General features: G+C 44.0%; 1 protein-coding gene across 2 annotated transcripts in view; it reads right to left on the bottom strand.

Annotated features, from left to right (window-relative positions):
- Positions 1 to 4,792: 4,792 nt before the first annotated feature.
- The window catches only part of SLC25A33 (solute carrier family 25 member 33), a 30,649-nt gene continuing 14,499 nt past the window's right edge, over positions 4,793 to 20,942 (bottom strand). For both annotated transcript variants that reach the window (XM_067567338.1, XM_067567339.1), the window contains exons 2-7: positions 20,393 to 20,572; positions 15,329 to 15,406; positions 12,939 to 13,039; positions 8,929 to 8,995; positions 7,303 to 7,586; positions 4,793 to 5,249 (exon numbers count right to left, since the gene is read on the bottom strand). In XM_067567338.1, the coding sequence (XP_067423439.1) occupies positions 5,047 to 5,249; positions 7,303 to 7,586; positions 8,929 to 8,995; positions 12,939 to 13,039; positions 15,329 to 15,406; positions 20,393 to 20,572 (913 nt within the window). In that variant the 3' untranslated portion in view covers positions 4,793 to 5,046. The remainder of the gene's footprint in view (positions 5,250 to 7,302; positions 7,587 to 8,928; positions 8,996 to 12,938; positions 13,040 to 15,328; positions 15,407 to 20,392; positions 20,573 to 20,942) is intronic.

Raw genomic sequence — 20,942 nt, 5'->3', positions numbered from 1 at the left:
GCTGCATGTGAGGCAACTCTTTGGCTAAACAAACACTGCGTCTTTGACTATAAAGAGGGTTAGTTCAAGAGAGAGGTGCAGCCTGGGACAGACAAGAAGGGGTGCTTTTAAGAAACCAACATTAGGTTTGTGTACATCAACTTCTGGATACCCGTATTCGGCCTAATTTTTTGGAGGTGCTGAGTAAGTACCCACAGCTCCCACTGACATCAGATGAAATTCCCAGTGTAAGCAATTTTGAAAACCAAGACCAAGTTGTTTAAAAACTGGGCACCCCAAAACCAATGGATACTCAGAAAATTTGTCTGACACACCTGTATTCTAATCCCGGTTCTGACAGACGCTCTCTACTGGCATTGGTCAAGTCGCTTGTAATTTCTGCCTCCTTTTCCTCCACTTGTGCAATAGATACATAGCTGCTTTATAATTATGAATTAAGGTTGCTTCCATACAAGTACTTAACTACAAATGAAGCAGGACCACAGAGACAATGGAAGACAGTGGGGGAGGGGGCAGAACAGGGATAAAAGGGGAATAGAAAATTGAGTAAAAAATAAAACTTCAAAGTTGGAGGGAATAGGCCACTTTTCAGAGGAAGAAAAAATGACAAATGAAGACCCTATTATGTGGTTAGATAGAATGGACCAGACAGAGAAGGAGAGAAACAGGTGCTAAAACCAAAAGAGGACAGCCATAAGTAAGGGGTAAACCTCAATGAGTGGAATTTATTTGTGCCTCTTTATTTTAATGCATTTCCCTGGCAGAAATCCTCCCTAGTCTACATCTGCAAGGAAAGGGATGATTATGTCAAACATTTGTTACAATAGTATTGCTGACTAACCTTTGGTGAGTGGCTGTCAGATCAAACTTGTTTGGAAACTGCTGCTTGGGAAAATTAATGCTTGCAGCTCTCCAGACCCCAGCACCAGCTGATGGGCTTCAATGCTCATGCAGCATAGGAGGCTGGTGGTTGTATGAAGATGCTCTCCATGCCCCTGCTTTTATGTAAGGATAATGAGGGAGGGTGATAAACCTCCATCCTCCCCAAATCATCTGACAGACCCCTCCCAAAACCTTATAGCTGCTTCAAGGGTGAATCGTGTGATCATGATGGAGTTATTTAAAGTTTAGAGGGGCGCCACACCAATTATTTCATGCTCACACTTTAAAATGCTAAGACTGACTAATGTTTAAATCCAGCCAAAAGCAAACCTTTTCATGGACACAGACATTTACAAAAATGTTTCCAGTAATAGTAGGTTGTTATTTTTAAATCCTTCATTTTTGGGTCTGAACTTCCTATTTCCATTTCTGCAAACTGAAATTCCATCTGCACCGAGCCTTGCACAAGTGGACTTGAATCTTGGTTAGGGCCTGTAGGCACTCAGAAAGTCAAAGTTTGCCCTGAGCCCCAGACAACTTATCAGTCTGCTGCAATTTAAGGCCTGGGTGTCAGTTTCTGATATGCAAGGGAGTGATGTGGTTAACATCACTTCTACCCACACCTTTCACTTCCCTAACCCTATGGATGAGGTATCCATTTTGCAGCTGGCTGAACTACAGCAGCTTTTCAACAGAGATCTATTGAGACCTGAACCTACCACCTCTAAGATTGTAGGCAAGAACCTTACCACTTCCTCAAGGCATTATCATAACATAAGTATCACAATAACCACTCATGCCAAGAGCCTTGAGAGAGGCCAAAACAATAAATCAGATCTATCCTCAGACTCATAGACTCTAAGGTCCATTATGATCATCTAGTCTGGCCTCCTGCACAACGCAGGCCACAGAACCTCACCCACCCACTCCTGTAATAGACCCCTAACCTATGACTGAGTTATTGAAGTCCTCAAATGATTTAAAGACTTCAAGGTACAGAGAATTCACCAGCAAGTGACCCCGTGCCCCATGCTACAGAGGAAGGAGAAAAACTCCCAGGGCCTCTGCTCTCACCTATAGCTGGACCCTCCCCCAGATCCCAAGGGTTAGCATCCCTATCTGAAAGTTCCATCAGGGCTGCCCCAAAACGTAAGACTTAGAGAAACAGGTGTCCTGAACCCCTGCACAGCTTGTTTTAACCATTCTCCTACAACGGGTGAAATTGAAGTCAGTGGACGTTTTGCCAGGGACTTTAATAGGGCCAGGATTGTATCTAGTATTTGCAACATTTTGCTAGGAAGCAAGAACCTGGCAGTGAAACTGCGCAGGAGAGCTAAACACAAGTGACATTGACTAGTATATTTTCATTGCAGGAATAGAATGAAATTTAAAAAGACAAGACCTCACCGGTTGGAAAAAAACATGGTAAATATCTCAGCATAAAAAGGAAACCCCTGCCTTTTCGGGCTATTTTAACATGGATGTCCCTTGAACTATTTCCAGTCCTCCCCTCTGACAATGGAGTTAACACCCAGTTTTACTTACTGAAGCAGACTTCAGCGAGAAACTACTCACAAAGCATGAAGTTAAATGTGTGTAAGTCTTTTCAGGATTAGGACCTTAGAATTTTATTGAACCTTTTGGATTTTAGTGTAAGGGGAGGGAATTGATTAAACCTAAATTCATGTTAAGTATCTTCCACCAGTTGTCAATATAGAATCATAGAAGATTAGGGTTGGAAGGGACCTCAGGAGGTCATTTAGTCCATCCGCCTGCTCGAAGCAGGACTAACCCCAACTGAATCATCCCAGCCAGGGCTTTGTCAAGCCACACCTTAAAAACCTCTAAGGACGGGGAGTCCACCACCTGCCTAGGTAAGTATACAGTACATTCAGTCCCCCTCAAATTATTTGCCATGGTCATTAGTTAAAAAAACAAAATCCAAAACACCTTATTGAATAGTCTCAGATGTTTAAAAAAATTCCTTTTTGTAATCTCAAGTTTTGAGCCCTTCAGGCAAACCACTAATTTCCCTTTTTCTAAAAGGGAAGCACCAGCAACACAAACACTTGACCAATGCTGTAAATGGGAGACAATGTGCACAGAGGAACACAGTTTAAAAAAGCAGGTCTCAGATTCAAGTTTTCAAGTAAGAAGCAGCAAAAATCTTCCAATTTTCAAAACTAGAAACAGTGTTGCAGGGCAGTTTTGATTCCCACAAAGGAAAGAGACAAGCAGCACAATTTAAAGTCATTCCACAATTTCTAGTTTATTCAACTTTCAATTTTTTTTTATTTTAAATTCAAATCAACTGTTACATTGTCTCCTTTCCAATGAACCACTGCAGGAATTAGTAATTTATTTTCTAGGTACATTGTGCTTCATCTGTAGGTACGTATGCTTCATTTTCCTCCCACTCTCTGCAATTGTCCTCCATGGGGGCTTAACTGTTTGTTAGCTTCCAGACTAGCATTTTATTAGAGTGGGTCAGTAATCAAATTTCTAACCTTCATGGTTATTCTCCTTAGCTTTTTAGAAGCAGACTGGATTCTAGAGCCCTAGCTTCACCCATTGGCTTTTTCTTAACCATTTGCAACACCCTCCCAAGTCTGGGTTTGCTTCTTGGTGAAGTTAGAGATGTAAACACATATATGCCCAAGAATCCAATGCCTCCTGAAGTTATGAGCAGCTCAATTATTCAGTTCAGCTGCTGAAAAGACAGAAGATGATCTCTCTTGCACTGTAACATTTGTCTCAGCTGTCAAAGCAAATGACAGCAATGGGTACAGGAACACAGTGTGGCCAATCAGAAAGGTAAAACCAAATTTAATCCTTTAAGTCCCCCCAAAATTATCCGGAAACACCCAGCAGTTATCTCTGGACAGTGATATCTAGGCCACTGCGTGCTACTACAGTATAAAATGACTAATTATAAGCACATTTTAATAGCCCCATGAAAGGATCAATCAATATGAGTTATGCAGGACATGTGATTTAGAATTGAGAGGCAGGAGCTATGTCATGGACTAGTGAGGAAAGATGACCAAAGTGGCAGGGGAGGAACCATTCAATGTAATCTCTTTGGAGCACACAAGAGATTACTGAACCAACATGAAGTGGGTGAGAACAGTCCAATAGGTTGTACTGGAGTAGCAGATCTGTCTCTCTCCATTTTTAACTTTATAAATTATTTCCTTAAGTCTCATTACATAGTTTTTACTTATCCCAGTGAGGTAGCAAGGGTTATCAGGAGGCAAGATGTGCATGATTTCATTCTAACCACCAAGTTGCTAGGAGCAAGATTGATCATGATCAATACTTATTGTTAATCAAAACTGTTTAGCTCTTGGATATTGCACCAGAAAGTGGAGCTCTAAAATTGACTTCATATCCTAAAGAATTTTTGTGCTGGTTCCCCCATGCCACTCAGAAAAGAAGCAGCCACCATTGGAGATGAGGAAAGTAATAGATGTGAGAAGACTTAAATGATGCAAACATTAATTAGATGCCCTCCCAAGTATGGTTTTAGTTTATCTCAGGGAAGCAATTCTGCTTAACCTTTACAGGACTATTTTCCTATGCAGTGGCTCATCCAGGAGATTCAGGCATGAACAGCTATGTGTTACAAAGCTGCCTCACTGCTCAGTGTAGCATTTTGAAAGCTGACTTAGGTGATGAATATTATACCCCATGAATAATCCACAAAGCACACTGAAAGTTCTCAGAGGCACCAGGCCTCAATATTTCTGGTAAATGATATTTGTGACATCAGTAGTAGGAAGCCTCAGTTTCAGACTCCAAACCAGTTCTTCTGTCACTTTAATAGTTTTAATGACTATCATCTCAAGAGCAGATACATTCCTTGACCACATACACCTGTGCTTAAAGAAGAGGACGAACAAAGTACATGTAAATTAAATAGCATGATTTAATTTAGTAGCAGTTTAATTCTGAATCATATCTCCTTAAGTTAAAAAGTTATAATTAACTATTAACGTTAATGAGTTGAAACCTTCCAGAAAGCATGAATCCAAAAGGAAAAGTGTCCAACAGGTGATCAGAGACTCACAGCTATTCTCCATCTTCATCACCTGTATCAGTCTCTTAAATGGCTATTTGCTCAATGTCAGTTTTTATTTTCCAGAGGATGTTTCCCTGGCCCTGCTACTTAGTGCGGTCTTCTAACAGGTACACAATTAGCTCATAGGTGGACAACACAATGGCTGTGTTTGGTATCTGCCTGATGAGCTGGGCAAAGAGTCCTCTGTAGAAGGCGAGGTAGCCTTCCTCACGTGCTACCAGACGAGCCGTCTGAAAGAAAGTCTTGTATTTTGTGCCTTCCTCTCGCAGTCTTGTCCGTATGACCTCTGGGGGGAAGGAAACAAAAGAGAGCACTAGGTTAGAGTCTTCAGCCCAGAAACATGTACGTTAGGAAAGAGCCTGCATAACTCAGGGTAACCAGAACCTCACACTGGACAAGCGTGATGCCTGGTGGATAAACCGCTCTCCTACACTTACGAACGCTGGAGTCTGCCAAGGGAAGGCAGGACATTAACATTGGTTTTCCACTTCCATGTGAACACCAAGCTGCAGAATAAATGGAGGATTTGCTCACGAGGGCCGCTACTCAGCTGACTACCTGCTCTGTGTCTGCTCACATTCCCCACACTGTGCTTTGGAAAGAGGGTGCACAGTTAAGTAGGTCTATGCTCACCTCAAATTGGAGTATGGGGCGAGCTGTGGCTTGGTGGCATTTACCATGAAACAGAGGGAGGCCACTATTGACTTGGCACAGCTATTTTGTTGGTCCAGGCCAGAGCTGCGATCCAACTGATTTAGCAAGAGGCAGCCATTGCTTTCTGTGAGGGGCCCACAACTCTGAAACAAGCTTCTGCCTCTGCTCCAAAACAGCTGGAATCCATTCAACTTCAGAGCAGGCTGCAAGGTGCATCAATTTTTGTAGGCTGCCGTGGTGGGTGGTTCTGGAGAGGCATCAGAGTTGTACGGGGATCTGCAGGGTGTGTGGGCTGTTTAACATTATGTGCTTTGGAGCTCTATGGCAGGGGCACCTACCGCCTTAGACAGGAGTCATTTTTTTTGTATAAATCAAAACAAGCCTTCTTCAAGAGGCTCTTTGGGCACGTCACCCTAGAGGTTTTTCTTACCCTGACTCGTGCATATAAATTTATATATTGTTTATGTATAATGGAAGTTAAAAAAACAAGTCTCTGTACAGCTGCAATGAAAATCTGACCTCATCTAAACTGTCTGGAGGGCTCTGGTAGAGAATGGTATCTTATAGATTCAAAGCATTGATGGGAACATGGAATCTAGCTGTAGCTACATCCATTAAACAAGGTACTGAGGACATTTTAAAAAGCAAGAGGAAGGTCTGGAATAGTTTTAGTTGGAAACTAATTTATTCTAAGTCAATAGCTTTGATGAATTGGGTTTCTTGGTCTTTTCTCCCCCAACTCCCTCCCATTTGTGATATGATCCGGTGCCTAAAAGTTAGTGTGGAGAATAGGAGGTAAAAGGCCAGTGGGGCATTTTAGTGGTAAATTCAGGCCATGTTAACAGCTGGTATCTAGGGCTTTGATTTTAAAAAGGAAAGAAAGAAGTTGGCCCAGAGAGATGTGCAGGGAATCAGATTGTTTTTCCCATAAAGCACAGCATGCAGTGGAGTAAAAAAATACCGCAGGATTAGGAAGAGAGAATCAATGGCATGTTTAGAGCTAGCCTCAGTGCCCTGGTTCCATCTCTTATTTCAGCAGCTTTTTCCATGCTACCCCTTCTGTGTGGAACACTCAAATCTTCATTGGCCAACCCATCACCCTCGCCTCATGCAAATTCCTGCTAAACCTCTCTGCTGAGCTGCCTACAAGAAGTAGGATCATTCTGGGGGGATGGGATACCTATTTAACCACAATGACGCGCATAATCCAAAATGCAGCAACCTTGTCTTTCCTCAGCCCTTTCTCCCTCTCCTTGTTAGTCTCACTTGGTGCATCATGTCTGAAATCAGACTGTAGGCTCTTCAGGACAGAAACAATAGTCTATTTATTCTGTAAAGCACTTAGCTCACTTTTCGAGTGCTGCATAAATGGCTGGAGGTAATAAAACAAACACACTCATGCTCCTTTGAGGAACTGGATGAGGCTACTAGTGAGAAATGGGGAAGGGAAAGAGAAGAGTTAATTTCCTGTAGCAAATCTCCTTCAGGAAGTCCCAGCAATTAGCCATTTAGCTAGCCAAGGGTAATGGGAACAATGAGATGTTGGTACACACAGTCACTACAGTAACAGGGCATCTGTAGACATCCAGATTAATAAGAATGTTACAGCACTGTTGGCCATATATTGTTACAGACTAGGAGCAACAGCTGTTCTACTGCACTGGTAAATGGAGAGTTTAACATACCATGCGGATAAGCAATACAGGAGGCACAACCCTTAGAAACAGCAGCAGCAAACATCAGTCCAAAAAAGTTTGTGGAGTTCCTCTCGGTCCCATTAGTAGGGGAAGGGGACAGCTGGACATCCTTCAGGTGCTTCTTTAAACTTTCATAAATAGCAAAGCAGATAATGGTCTCCGAAATTCCAGCATAGGAGGCTGTCAAACCTCTGTAAAAACCACGGACACCTTCTGTCTGGTAAACGTATCTAGCACACTGCAAAGCATTCATCGGCTTTGAATCCTTGACTCTAAAAGGAGCAATTAAAACAGAGTTAGAACAAGGCAAAACTCAGAGCTTAAAAACCTGCATTGAGACATTACAAATGAAAAGTGACCCAGGAGAAACAAGAATGGCTCTTTGCTAAGTGTAACTGCAGGAATGTTCTGGGAATGCTGTGCAGAGACTTTTGAATGTTCCTTTCATTGCTGTTAGCATTGTAGTCACATTTCAAATGCCAGTAGCAGGACTGCAATGCTAAATGTGCACATTTGGCTTTTCCAGTCAGCTAATACATGCTTGTGCTAATTTTTCCAGGTCCAGTCCTGGTTACTCCGTCATAGTTTTTTAGTGATTTAATAAAAAAAGAGCAATCAAAGGAGCATTGCTTTCTATTGAACTAGCAATTTCCTTCCTGTCTGGTTTTGCCAGGGTCAGAGACAAAGGTCTATGTGGAATGATTCTTCAGGTAACAAGCAGCATTTAGTTTAAAGGTGCCATTTTAAAGAGTCACATTATTAACGTAATCTTGCAGAGTTTTAGCTTTGCTATAATCCCTGGTAGCTTTCACATCCACTAGCGACTGTGAATCATTCGGCTCAAAGCTATTACTATCAAATTTTACATAAGACTATCCTCTGTCTCTAGGATGCAATAGGGTACTAGCGGAAACCAAAGGCCCTGAAGGGAACCCTTCTATTGCCACTCTAGTGTTCTACGAAATGAAACATGCCTAAATTATAGGAGTTTAAAGCCCTTTCCTTTGTTCAGAACATAGCTAATGGGCAGTCACTGAGAGTCCTGCATTATTGAACTAGCCAGAGAATATAAAACCCACTTCTGTACCATTTAGAGCCAGTGTTAGTGCCTTGTATTGCCACATGGGGGTCACAGATTGGATCCTCACTCTTAGCCTTTTTCTCCTTGAGCCTAGCATCTCTCTTTTTTCGGTACTTATATGATCCCCATTACCAAGTATCTGAGTGCCTCGCGATCTTTAATGTATTTAGACTCAACACCACCACTGCTTGTGAGGTGGGGAAAACTGGGAACTGAGGCAGAAAGAAAAAACCAAGTGACTTGCCCAGAGTTACACAGGAAGTCAGAGATCAAGCTGGGAACTGAATGGGGGTCTCAAGTTCCAAGGTAGCACCAACTGGACCATCCTTCTGCTCCTCAGTGATGACCCTTCTTGTCAAATGAAGGTACAAGATTGACAGGTTGAAGCTGTACCCTGGTCATCTAGAAGGACAGTGATTTATAGGGCATGGGAGTTGAATTGGATAGGATGCCAGAGCCATAGATGAAGGGGCAGGAATAGATGTTTTGGAGTCCCTCTTAACTAAGATGCCACCAATTTCTCAGTCTCTTACTTCCGTTCCAGCTGCATTCTGGTTTTCACCATCCATATGGGGTTCATCAGGGAATTTGTGACAAAAGCTGAAAGACAGAAAAAACAAAACACTGTGTAGTTAAGAGTGACTGGTTGCTGCAATAATTATGACAAATGTTCATCTTTAATGCTGTGTAGTCCCAGAGGCGAGTTTCTATATAGAGATTACAGAACAGGAAGTGCAGGGGAGTAATTGGTTGGTTTGGAACCGACACATTGCTACAGAACCATAGCAGGTTTGCCTTGTGAGGTATTCATTCTCTACTATATAATTTGGTGTAGAACTCAGCACTGGTAACATTAGGTAGTAAATTGCCGGCTCTGCTAATGTAGATCCCATGCTTTTCCTTCTCATGAAGAGTCAGGGCGCTGGCCACCCAGTAGTGCCCAGTGGGGGAAGGAATAAGGGACCTGAGCCCACCCATTACTCCAGGTCCCAGCCCAGGGGCCCTACTAACAGCAGCTATGCACTACTGACAGTGCTTCTGGCTGCAGTTTTCCCCTGGGCTACTTTCCCCCTCTGCCCTTTCAGCATCTGGGGTTCCACACCCCATCTCTTCTTGGGCAGGGTCTCTTCTGATCTTCCTGCCTGGGAGAGCCTCTCAGTCCTCTTCCCCTTTTGGCAGGATCCTTTTCCCACAGCCTCTTTACCTTTGAGCCAGGGGTTTGGCAGGGAAGCCTCCCTCCCAGCGTTCTCCTTCACCTGGTTCTTTTGGGTTTTTCAGCAGTCACTGCACTCCTCCAACACTCCCACCAGCTCTCCTTCCTCTCTCACACTGCCTGGCTGGAGCAGGGGTTTTTAATCAGGTCCCTGGCAGGGCCTTAATTAGCTGCAGGTGCTCTAATTAACCTCCCCTCCATTCACATAGAACAAGGCCCTGATCATTCTAGGGATTATATATCTTTTGGCCAGGACTGCACCTGTTGCCACCTGCAGAGGGCGAGGAGCCCCAGTGAGCCACTCTTTACTCCACCTTGACCCCACAGCCCGCCAGGGATATCCGTTGGCGGCTCCTCCATGGAGCCGCAAGCACGGGCATGTACCAGGCACAGTTCATTCCTCGCCCCGACACCTGCCCCTTTTGCGGCGTGAGGGAGACCCTGGTGCACATTTATCTGGAGTGTGCCAGGCTGCAGCCCCTGTTCCGGCTCCTCCAGAACCTCCTGCTGAGGTTCTGGCTGCACTTTTCCCCACACTTGTTTTTATACGTGCACCCAGTCTGTGGCCCCACAAAGTCAACCTCCTCCTGGCCCTGGCCAAAGTGGCCATCTATAACACCAGGGAGAGGAGGTTGGCTGGGGGGGCGTCCTGCGACTGTGGGGCCTATCTCCGTTCCTCCGTCCGTTTACGCATCCAAGCGGAGTTCCTCTGGGCCGCGTCCGCTGACTCCCTTGACACCTTCCGGGAGCAGTGGGCGCTGTCCGGGGTTCTCTGCTCAGTGTCCCCTTCCGGTTCCCTCCATTTGACCCTTTGACCCTCACACCCCTTCCTGTTTTTTCCTTAGTTGTCCTATGAAATCAGTTGAGTCCTGGGTCCAGTGGCTCCTCCTCTTAGGTTGGGGGAGGGGCCTTTAGCAGTGGGCAGGCTTGCTCCTGCCCACCCCTGGAACTCAAATAGTACCATTCTCTGGCTGCCCCCTAACCTTGCTGTCCCATAGTAGCCTATGTTACTGTAAACAGCTTTCTACCAGATTTAATATTTACTGACGGGTTTTAGAATAATTTATTTACTTGCCCTTAGAGATACAGAGAAATCCATGAGCAAATACATCTATGCTGGATATTCCAAGACTCTAGGTGGTGCTGTGCAGCCATCTCCTTAATTGAACCCATCCACACTTAGGGAGTTAATTTGAGAATGGTTTTTAATGGACAGTTCAGTGACTTCGGTCTGAGTAAGCCGGTGGAGTCATCCTGCAGTAAGGTCTCCCAGACTAGCAGAGAACCTTCCCAACACTGACAAAGAGATTAAAAAGAATAGTCTGTCTAAAAAGCATTATGACTGGGGACTGGCTGATTTCCATTAAATTGCACATTTCCTTATTGTTCACAGGACGATCATCACATCCTGTCTGGTCTGAAAGTGGCAAATTTATTTTAAGAAGAAACTTGCATCATTTTTCACAAAAAATTTCCATAGTAAAAGGGCTCCTACATAAGCAAAATGAAATATTCTTCAGCACTAGCACATTCGATATTGTGCTGCCTATGAGACATTAGTAACTTTGCCTCCTCCCACCCCATAAATCTTTAAGTCTCAATTTCAAAAGCACTTACACAGTGCGTAATTAGTGCCAAGGCTTGGCAGTTCACAGCCTGGGCACCTCTGGGCATGCTGCATCAGTTATGAATGTAAAAAAACTGCTTGAGCCCCAGCACCTCTTTCATTACAAATTAATCACTAGACCTATAACATGCAAATAGTTTCTCTCCCTAGAAGAGGGAGTGATGACACATTGCTAGCCATTGCACAGTAACTGCAGTGCTTTGTCTGGAACACAGGGTAACATTTCTTTAAGGCTAGGCTTGCCAAGAGGCCCTGTCTATACACAAATTGTACTGCTTTAACCAATCCAGTATAGTCTAGCTCTACAATCTCACTAGCGGGATGCATTTATATCAGTATGAAAGTGTTTATACTGGTAAAGCTTATTCCAGTATGGGAAGGAGAATAAACTATTTCAGAATAAGACACCTTTATACTAGTATAATTGTGCCTATGCTAGGAACTATAGCAGTTTAAGTATTTCAGTAAAAAGTTACCCTTCTTCCCCCCGGACACTGTTTTACTGGTGTAACTACATGGATAAGGCAGGCCTAAGGGAGTTGTGTGCCCAACTCCCATGAAAAATTCTGTAGGATCATTTGAAAAACCCATCTTAAATTCCTTTTCCACTGGGTAACCCATCCAGTAAGATTCAGAACTGGTAATAACCCCCAGTCTACTTCAGGGTTATAGAACCCTCTGCGGCATGCCGGCAGTTAGGCATTTCTCCATGTGGGGTGACTACAGTATGTGCAAACCTTATGTGAGTATTTGCATGGCAGGCTCCTCTAGAGTTATTTCTCCCCTCCCAAATGCTTTATGACGACCTTTTGAAAGTGCTGTAGTTAAAGCTGCCCACAACTAAGTTACATAACTGGCAGACACAGCACTTGTTTAGAATTAATTGAAGTGATACTCAGTTGTGTAAGTGGAGAGCTGCAGACGGAAGGACTTGACTAAGCCTCGGCATGAACATTAACTTCTGGTTCTGCATAGAGAGGTTCCTTGAGAATCCGTAGGTAAGCTTGCCAACTTGCCTCCTGCCTTCCTGTTTTGAAGAGAACTGGAAGTGTCCAGTCCTGCATAGTTGATTTTCAACAAGCCCTGTACTTTGGTTCCTTAGAGGTGCCTTTCACAACATCGTTGTTTCATGAACTCAGCCACCTCTCCTGTCTCAATCTCTTATGGAGAGCATTGGCTGGATAAATGTTTCTTAGCAAGAACGCCCTTCTCCATGGTGAGACCCAGCAACACATTGTGTGCACAAACACAGACACCAAATGTACATTTTCAGAAAGCTCCAGGCATTTTTGCATCGTAATACACAGCTTCTGTCTTCATGAGTGTGATGGCAGTATACAGAGGTACCAATCAGATCAGGCCCCATTGTGCAGGGTACAATACAAACAGAGTTGCCTGTTTTATGATTCATTAACAACATTTTCTCTGCTTTAGGTGGGAAATATGATTGAGGCAGCCCTCGACGGCACATGCACCATACAGAGTAGTAGCATGTTAAAGAACTACGGCCCATCTGATAGATAAAACTTCCTCATTTCCCTCTCTAAAGAGGTTCTTGGGAGTGGAGTGGAAATGGTGTGAGACTGATTCTGGAGTACGATCGACACAGATATTCCACTTCCAGAAACGGGTTGACTGGGCATCTCTGTACTATGGCAAGACAGCATGGGAGACAAAGGGACACCCTTCATGCAATAACATACCTGCAGAGCCTGCTGAGCAAATGTGCACAATGTTGCTGTTGGGCACAAAAATGCCATTAAATCGCTCCTTGGCTTTGGAGTAGCACGCAAAGTAGACTGCCCTGTGCCAGGAAGAAGAGAAGAACTCAGTACAGAGGCTAATCTACAGCCATTCAATTCAAACCAGTCACTGCTTTCCTCCCATAGTCCAGACAAACGAGGTAGATCTCAGAAGGGCCTCATCATTCTTGTTTTCATCGGCAAAGACTCAGACTCAGCGTGCCAGCCTACACTGGGACGTCTGCCTTTACAGTCAGAGGGCAGAAATATTTGTCTTTTGAGCTAGGGGGTGTGGCGCATTTCATAGCTTCTGTGGGCCAACCTCACTGCGCACACCAGGGGCTCATGGCATTCCTCCATTCCACCCCCTCACGCCTGTGTGTGCCATCCGCCACCCCCTCTATTTCAGGGACGCCCTGCAACTTCCCCTTATGTGAAGTCTCACTCCCATGTCCCTCATTCTCCCTCTCCTCATCTCCCCCACCACCGGGGTTCTGAGTGTCCCCCCCATTCCTCCCATGGCAGGGGCTCTGTGTACACCAACATTTCCCACAAATAAGGTCCCCCAGTTTCCCCTCCACCAGGTGTTCTGTGCTCCCCATTTCCCCTATGCCAGGGCTCTGTGTATGCCCTCCTTCCAGCCCACCCCTTTTTTTGTTTTGATCTGTTTGTCTGGGAGATGAATTATTCAGGGTACCAATAGATGAAATAGGGGTATTGTTATGCTGGAAGGTGTTAATGGGTGCCATCAACCAACTTGATCTGGAGATAAATGCAGAGTTGCTTGAAGCTGTAGCTATTCTAAACAGGTGGTAGGGGCTCCCTATGTTTTCCCCCTTTTGGTTTTCCAATTTCCTCCCCCAGATAAAGTTGTGCCCATTCATGCTCAGAACATTCCCTGGAGTTTTGCAATTGATCAGATGCAACATTGAACAGTTATTGCATTACATACATAGACAAACAAAATGCCTTCGAGTGTACGACCTCAGAAGGTTGACCAAGTTAATATCCTAAATGGGAAGCAATGTAGTCTTGCACACAAAGAACGGGACTGAGCAGTCAGGGGGTACATCCACACTGCACCTGGGAGCGTGTCTCCCTGCCCAAGTAGACAGTTCTGCTTGAGCTAGTGCACTCAAAATAGCAGCATGGACATTGCGGAATGGGTGAGCCACCTGAGTTTGGACCCAAGGTCAGATAGGCTTGTCCTGGGCAACTAGCTTGTGGCGCAACATCCACGCTCTTTTAGTGCACTAGCTTGAGCAAAGCTAGCATGTGTCTGTCTACCTGGCTTGAGAGGCACGTGCCCAGCTGCAGCACAGACATACCTAGGATAGTGAGGTTCTAAGCCCTGCGCTGCCACTAGCACACTGAGTGACTGTGGGGAAGTTGCTTAACCAATCTACACCTGTTTCCCATGATGCCATCTTCCTGGGGGGTCTTGTGAAACTTATTCATTATTTAAGAAGTACCTTCAGATACTCCCACAGAAGTGCTAAATAATGTGTTAATATGACTCTTCATATGTTTTGCACCCCTATATTTCTATTGTCCCAGCCTATGCCCAAGGAGTCACTTATTCCCGATATTCGTTTAAACAAATAAATAAACAAACAACAAATAGACTGTCTTGTACTAAGGGAACCCATCTTGTTGTGTAGTAGTACCCTATCACACCCAAGCTCCACCTCTGCCTATCAGTTATGTGAAGACACTTGTATGAAATGAGTAATGGAAAGCAAAGATCATAAGGAGTAGCCTGGATACATAAACAGAGAAACAAACGTACAGAAACCAATAAAAATGCCAGAGAAAACCAGATTTTTAGATGCTGTAAACAGAAGCACTAGCTTTCAGTCTCCTCAGACACCTTTTCCCAGGGAGGAGGAGAAGGAAGCAGACAAGGAATTGAAAAGTGCTAGGCAAGTACTAAATAAGATTGATTGACGCTCAGCTTTGATTTGCACCTCTCAAAAATAATGGCTTGAATTTAATATATGTGCACAGCACATTTTTCATCCATTGGGCTGCAACTGCTTTACAAAGAGGAGTGAGCATCAGTAGCCCCATTTCAGAGATGGGGTAACTAAAGTACACAGAAGATAAGTGACTTGCTGCAAATCATTGAGAACATCTGTGACAGAGCAGGAATTAGAACTCAGATCTCCCGTCTGCTAGAACTGTGTGCACTTACCATTGGCCAGCAGTTAGCTCCTAAATGAACTATTTGGTTTTTTAAAAACTAGTTTAATAAGGACAGAGCATTTGTAATACACACAGTACAATCTTTGTGCACAGCCTTAAAATGTACCTTTTTTATAATATGTAACTGAACCTTTTAAGATCTTTACCTTGATGGTGCAACTCCAACCAAGTTTGGACCCAATCCTCGGAAGAGCGACCTTGGTCCTTCTTTTTCCAGTATTGACCTAAAAAAAATAGTGCGAGATGATTAGCCACCAGTCCTGGTAGACAGTTCTCCTGGTCTGATGGTTATTGTGTTAACAGTTAACGCAGCATTTAAAAAACAACCTATTAGCTGTCAGGCTGTGCTCTTTAGTGGAAAGCTGGCTGATTTAGCTATTAACATGAGAAAGCAAGCTAATGCAACAGAACTTAGGAGTACTACAGACAAATCTGCATTTGTGTCGTATGAGAGCAGCTTAATAGTTCAGTTGCTTGAAAGCTGTTGGGAACTGGGTTATTAAAAAGTCAATGGAGATCACAAGGTAAGTCAGTTCTGAAAGACAAAAAAAAGTGTTCAGCGTTCATTCTATCACAGCAATCCCTTCAGGGGTTTACCTTCGAGGTGAAGTGGAGATTTCATTGAGAACCAAATGTGTATGGGGTTAAGAGGCCTTACTATATGGTGCACCCCCTCAAATGGCTCACCGGGGGCTAACGAGCGGAGAAGTCTGTATTCCCTACCCCTTCTGATGTGGGTGGGAGATAGCTGTGGAACCTTTCATAGTCACTACACTGAGATTAGTCCAAATTCCTGACTTCTAGGGTGGTTTTTCCGCTCCCATGTTTTAAAATCAAATGGTCGAGATGAGTTGGCACCAATATAAAAAGGGGTAAATTGGTATGGACACTTTGGCTCAAAAGCATCCCTACTAGAGAGTCAGATTCCAAGGAAGACGCCTTAGTGTAGCATAGCAGAGAAGGGACGTTTACAAGTAAGGAAACAATGGTCGAGCACCATTAGTATCCATGGACCATATTTCACCTATCAGCAAAAGCTACCTACATTGCTATGGAACTGCTTTGGATTTTATAGGCACCTGCAAGGCAGCAGCCGCTCTCCTATTAAAAAAAACCCTTATGAAAAAAGCATGCAAGGAAATTCAAACAGCTCCTGCTTCCAAAGGTCCTTCACATGTGCCTGTTCTTTTGGCTTGAGTCTCATTTTGCAGAGTTTACTTTCCAGGTCATTAACGCTGCTGGCAACATTTGCTGCAGAGCCCAAAAACAAGCTCATTAGAAAGCTTTTGAAACACATCCCCAAAGCAGAGCTGAATATTCTGTGTAAACTCAAAGGCTAAGTGTCTCCTAGGAGACAGATCCAGTGACTGCCTGTTCTTTGTCACTTTAATAGTCACGACTGTGGCTTCCAGCTGAGGTGACTCACCAGAATCCGAACTGGATTACACACAAGCAGCTTGCTCTCCTGGGAGTATTTTCCATTCTGAAATTTGCCACAGGGAAGTTTAAACTGGTATTTCCTGGGCATTTATTTTCTCCCTAACCCCAACAGTCCAATACGAAACTCCCTGGGAGCAATTTTACTGAAAGGCCTCTGTGGCTTCTTCCCCTTCAATGGAACTCTTGATACCACTCAGAGCGCCTAGTTTCACCCATACAGTTCAGCAATGCTCGGCTGTTTCAGGAGAGACGGGCACAGGGAATTAATGCAGAAGACCTAACTTGCTCTTTATCCTGCTTTAAAATTTCAAAAGTTCACAGCAGCAGGAAGGATCATCACCAGCGTGTTGTGTTCTGGTGGCACACAGAAGCTCCAATCATGGACCAGGACCCAAACTACAACAAAAAAAAAAATAGCCAGCCTGTGCCCCAAATCCCTAGTATTTAACCTAGCCTGGAGCCTGTTGAAATATCAGTAAAAGGAGCCCATAAATGTCATTACCACTCATTACCTCCTCTAGAAGGCTTGCTTGAGTGGAAAGCTATTGATACAGTGTCTTCTCTGAAGAATCAATCATGAGGACTCAGGTTCTGAACAGTGTGACTCCAACGATATAACTAAGAAAAATGCTGAACAAGTCTATGCTCTCACTATACCCCTTCGTCCAATACTGCTATAGAGAAGGCAATTAGTTTGGGGAGGAAAGTGCACCTGTATCTATAAGAAAGGCTCTACAAATGTGGTCTCTGAAGACTTTCTTTGGTGGAGATGACAGCATGCAAGATGTTTACACTTTCCTTAGAAAATGTGTCCATGTACACAAAGTTGTGGTCCACTGCAGTGTCAAAGGGGTCTGATTTCATCAAACCGGGAAAGGGGAGCCAACAGCAAGTGTACATCATCGCTTTATGAAAGTACGCTGAGGTCCCTAAGCAAAATCAATCATTTCATTACAGGCAAAGAAAAATGTACTGTCTGTGAAAGACAAACAGTACGATCGAATTGCCTGGCACCTTGTCCAGATGTCAGTGAGACAATCTCGCAGGTGAGAGTTTGAGCAACTGCTGAAGTGAAATGAGATCAAGAGAATCAGGATCACAAACACTGCCTTTAATGAGTTGATAAGGATGGTAAAAGGCTGATACAGATTTATCCAACTTCCTATCTCCCCACAAAGGACAACCCTGAAAATGAGAGGGGGGGGCGAATACTATCATGAGTGCTGGATACCTTGAAATAGTTTTATTGGATTTCCTTTTCATCAGGATTGCTTTGTGTTGCAAAAGGAAGGGGAGCTACAGAGAAGGGAGGAGAAGATGGGGTTAGATGCATGATTTACTCTGGTCACCTTGGTTTTACATTGCATAGTACTCTAAACTCAGCTATCTGACAAAAAAGTTATACAGAGGAGAGGGGACAGGGTGAGGGGGAAGAATTACTTATCTAACACGAGCTTCAAGTTCGGCTGTGACAAAGTTATACAGTTCTGCAGAGGACTTGATTGCCCCTGTATTGTTCTATAATTCATGCACCTTCACTTGGTGATTTGCCAAATTTATCAGTATTACATAAATCAACCAACATGTTTTGCTGTTTGAAATTTTCTTTGGTGCACCAAAATGCCTGATGTAAGCAGGACATCGTGGCACCAAAATAAAGGGCAAAGATTTGGGATCCAAATAAACTTGGTGCAGATTAGATTTTTACTTTGCTTTCTTCAGAAATACAGCAGCAGAGACGTAGGCCTGGGCCTCAGGTTATTGGTCAGGATATACAAAACCTTTCGCTTGGGAGCACTGATTTGCCTTAGACCCAGTCTTCTTTTGTCGGATACGTGTCATGAAAAGATTAGGGTGAACAGAGGCCTTTGATGACCCTACCAATCTGCAGAGGCATCTTACAAGTGTCACAAACTTTCCAGCAGGGACAGCAGATTGGAGTTCAAGCTTCCAGCTGAGGATATGGGAATTTATGTGCGCACTGGCTGAACCCACACATTAGCAGCAGACAGAAGACTGCTCATTCAGTGAGAAATAGCACACGAGGAGGAAGAACTAGACCTTTCTGAGGCACTGTGCATGCTGTTTTCTAGCTGGACTGATTTCGTGAAAGACACTGTCTCCTCCCCCGAGTTCCCATGTGGATTATCACAATCAGCACCTTTCATAACAAGAGTGCAGAGAAGCCCTCATTTACATGCAGTCAGCAGCACCCTATCTGCACCAGAAAGAGCTCCAAACATGAAAGATCAGCTAAGACCTTCCAATACCCAGGTATTGAGCTAAGATTACATCACTTAGAGCCTGTTTGCATCAGTTCATTTTCTTGGACAGAAACCAAGTCTCACCTAATCTGCAGCATGTGACTGTGAATGCAAGAAGTGGGATGATCATGAAGGATGTGGCAAAAATGAGAGCTAGGAAGCATGCTCCAAATGTATCAAATGGATTGTTAGTTTTATCAGTCTATTGTTTCAAAGAGGCTGGGAACAGGATACCTGGCAGCCAGGGTGCCACTGGAAAAGCTCAGTCTTGAAGCTGCCAATTCTGCAGTTTTTGGCAGAATCTAAACCTTAAAGGAAAGGCCTTGCTAGATTGTTGTGAAAAGCAATTCCAAGTGTAGACCACCGTGCTACTGCCTTGCGCACTCAGAGCAGCAGCAGCAGCGGTGTCTTACACAGCTCTTCACATTCCAATCAAGAGGGGATGTCAGAGGTTAGTTTGGACCATTTCAATGTTATTAAACGACTGCAGCCTAATACTCTAAAACATAGTGCCAGTCGAGCAATGCAAGACACCACGTACTATGGCCTTTACACTCTTCCCTTCCTCACCCCTTGATGGGCTTTTAGCCTTTTTTTTTTTTTTTTTTTTTAAAGTGAGTTTTAGACCAAGGCACCAGTCTATTTGATGACTGGGGTTGGTGGATTCTGCCCATCAAAGCATCTGAACGCCCATCCATATGGGGAAAGAGGGGCACAAAACCCTAGAAGGGTGGATACAGCCCATCAAAACAAAAGGGACACGGCTCCCTGAAATGGGAGGGGACTGCAGAACCCAGTTAGAGTGAGACTTAGAGCCTAAAGTCCCCAAAACATGTACACAGCATGGACAGGGGCAATGAAAGGTTTTCTCCCATGCCGCTCTGACTCTGAGCTAGAAAGACTGGCTCCAGAGATGTGAGAGAGAAGTTCACTCTCCGTGGCTCATTCAGTCTTTCAGTCACACGCCAAGTCAGGGGCCCAGTCAGCACGACTTGCACACCACACTGCTCAGGTGTGAAAGACTGAGAAACATGAGAAATCCCAAGGCTGACAGGGGGTGAGAATCCACAAGTCCTTGGCTGTAGGAAGTGCCATGGAGGAAAAGCATATTTTTAAGACTGCTCCTGGAAGCTGACATACATATCACCTGGCAAGAGAATACTACCGACCTGATCCTTGAGGCTTAATGATTACCAGAAAGCTTAGATTCAATGTCTATTTAAAAATAAATACCTCCAGACACTTATCCAAACCAATACTCTTTGGAAAGCTTCTCAGTGCTGTTTTAAATAAGTTCCTTTGAAAGTTCAAAGGTGGTCCCACAAGATGAATTTTTAAAGGTTAATTCAACTTTTCAGTTGATGCTAAATACATATGACCCAATTTCCATCTCACAGCAATGTGAATCCAGAATGATACCGTTCAAGTGTAAAACCAGTGCCAATAAATTCAGAGTCAAGTCCATTGGTTGCAGATGATGCTATGATTGACAAGAGCTGTACTCACTTTAGAACCTGGAGAAGTCCGGGTGATACCGATGTTGGCCTGACCATTCCTTCCCCACTGATCGTCCCCAGCTGGACTTGAGGATAGTAGAGAGCCCGGAAAGCTAGCCTTGAAGACTGAAGCCTCGTCTTTATTACTTCCAAGGGACATGTAAAAATGGCACCAACTGTACCCCCACACCTGTAGAGCACAAGTCAAACAGAGTACAATGTCAGCAAAAGAATGTCACATCAAAACATCACCGTATGTAACAAAGGAAGTTCTTTCTCCTCCCTTCTCCCACTGCAAGAAAGACTTACAATTGTGTTTATGTCAATTTTGGGAAAGGAGAATTTTTTGCATGGGGCGAAAGAGAAGGATTCAGAAACAGATTCGGAAGCACAAACTCTTCCTTTTCTCAGAAAGATTCAATGAATTGTTTTCTATTCAACCCTTGCATGGGTGACCAGTGGCTCGAGGGTTCTGAAGGTTAGAGAAGTATCAAAATCAATAGCAACTCTTAGTCCCATGTTCTAGGTTCCTGTCTGCCCAAGTCACCTGATCTTACTGT

The sequence above is a fragment of the Emydura macquarii genome, unplaced genomic scaffold (genome assembly GCF_026122565.2).
Source record: "Emydura macquarii macquarii isolate MOO-44397 ecotype Brisbane River unplaced genomic scaffold, CSIRO-AGI_Emac_v2 contig_2768, whole genome shotgun sequence".
Lineage (NCBI taxonomy): Eukaryota > Metazoa > Chordata > Testudines > Chelidae > Emydura > Emydura macquarii.
The sequence above is the reverse complement of the archived record's forward strand: the minus strand, read 5'-3'. Positions and strand labels throughout refer to the sequence as shown.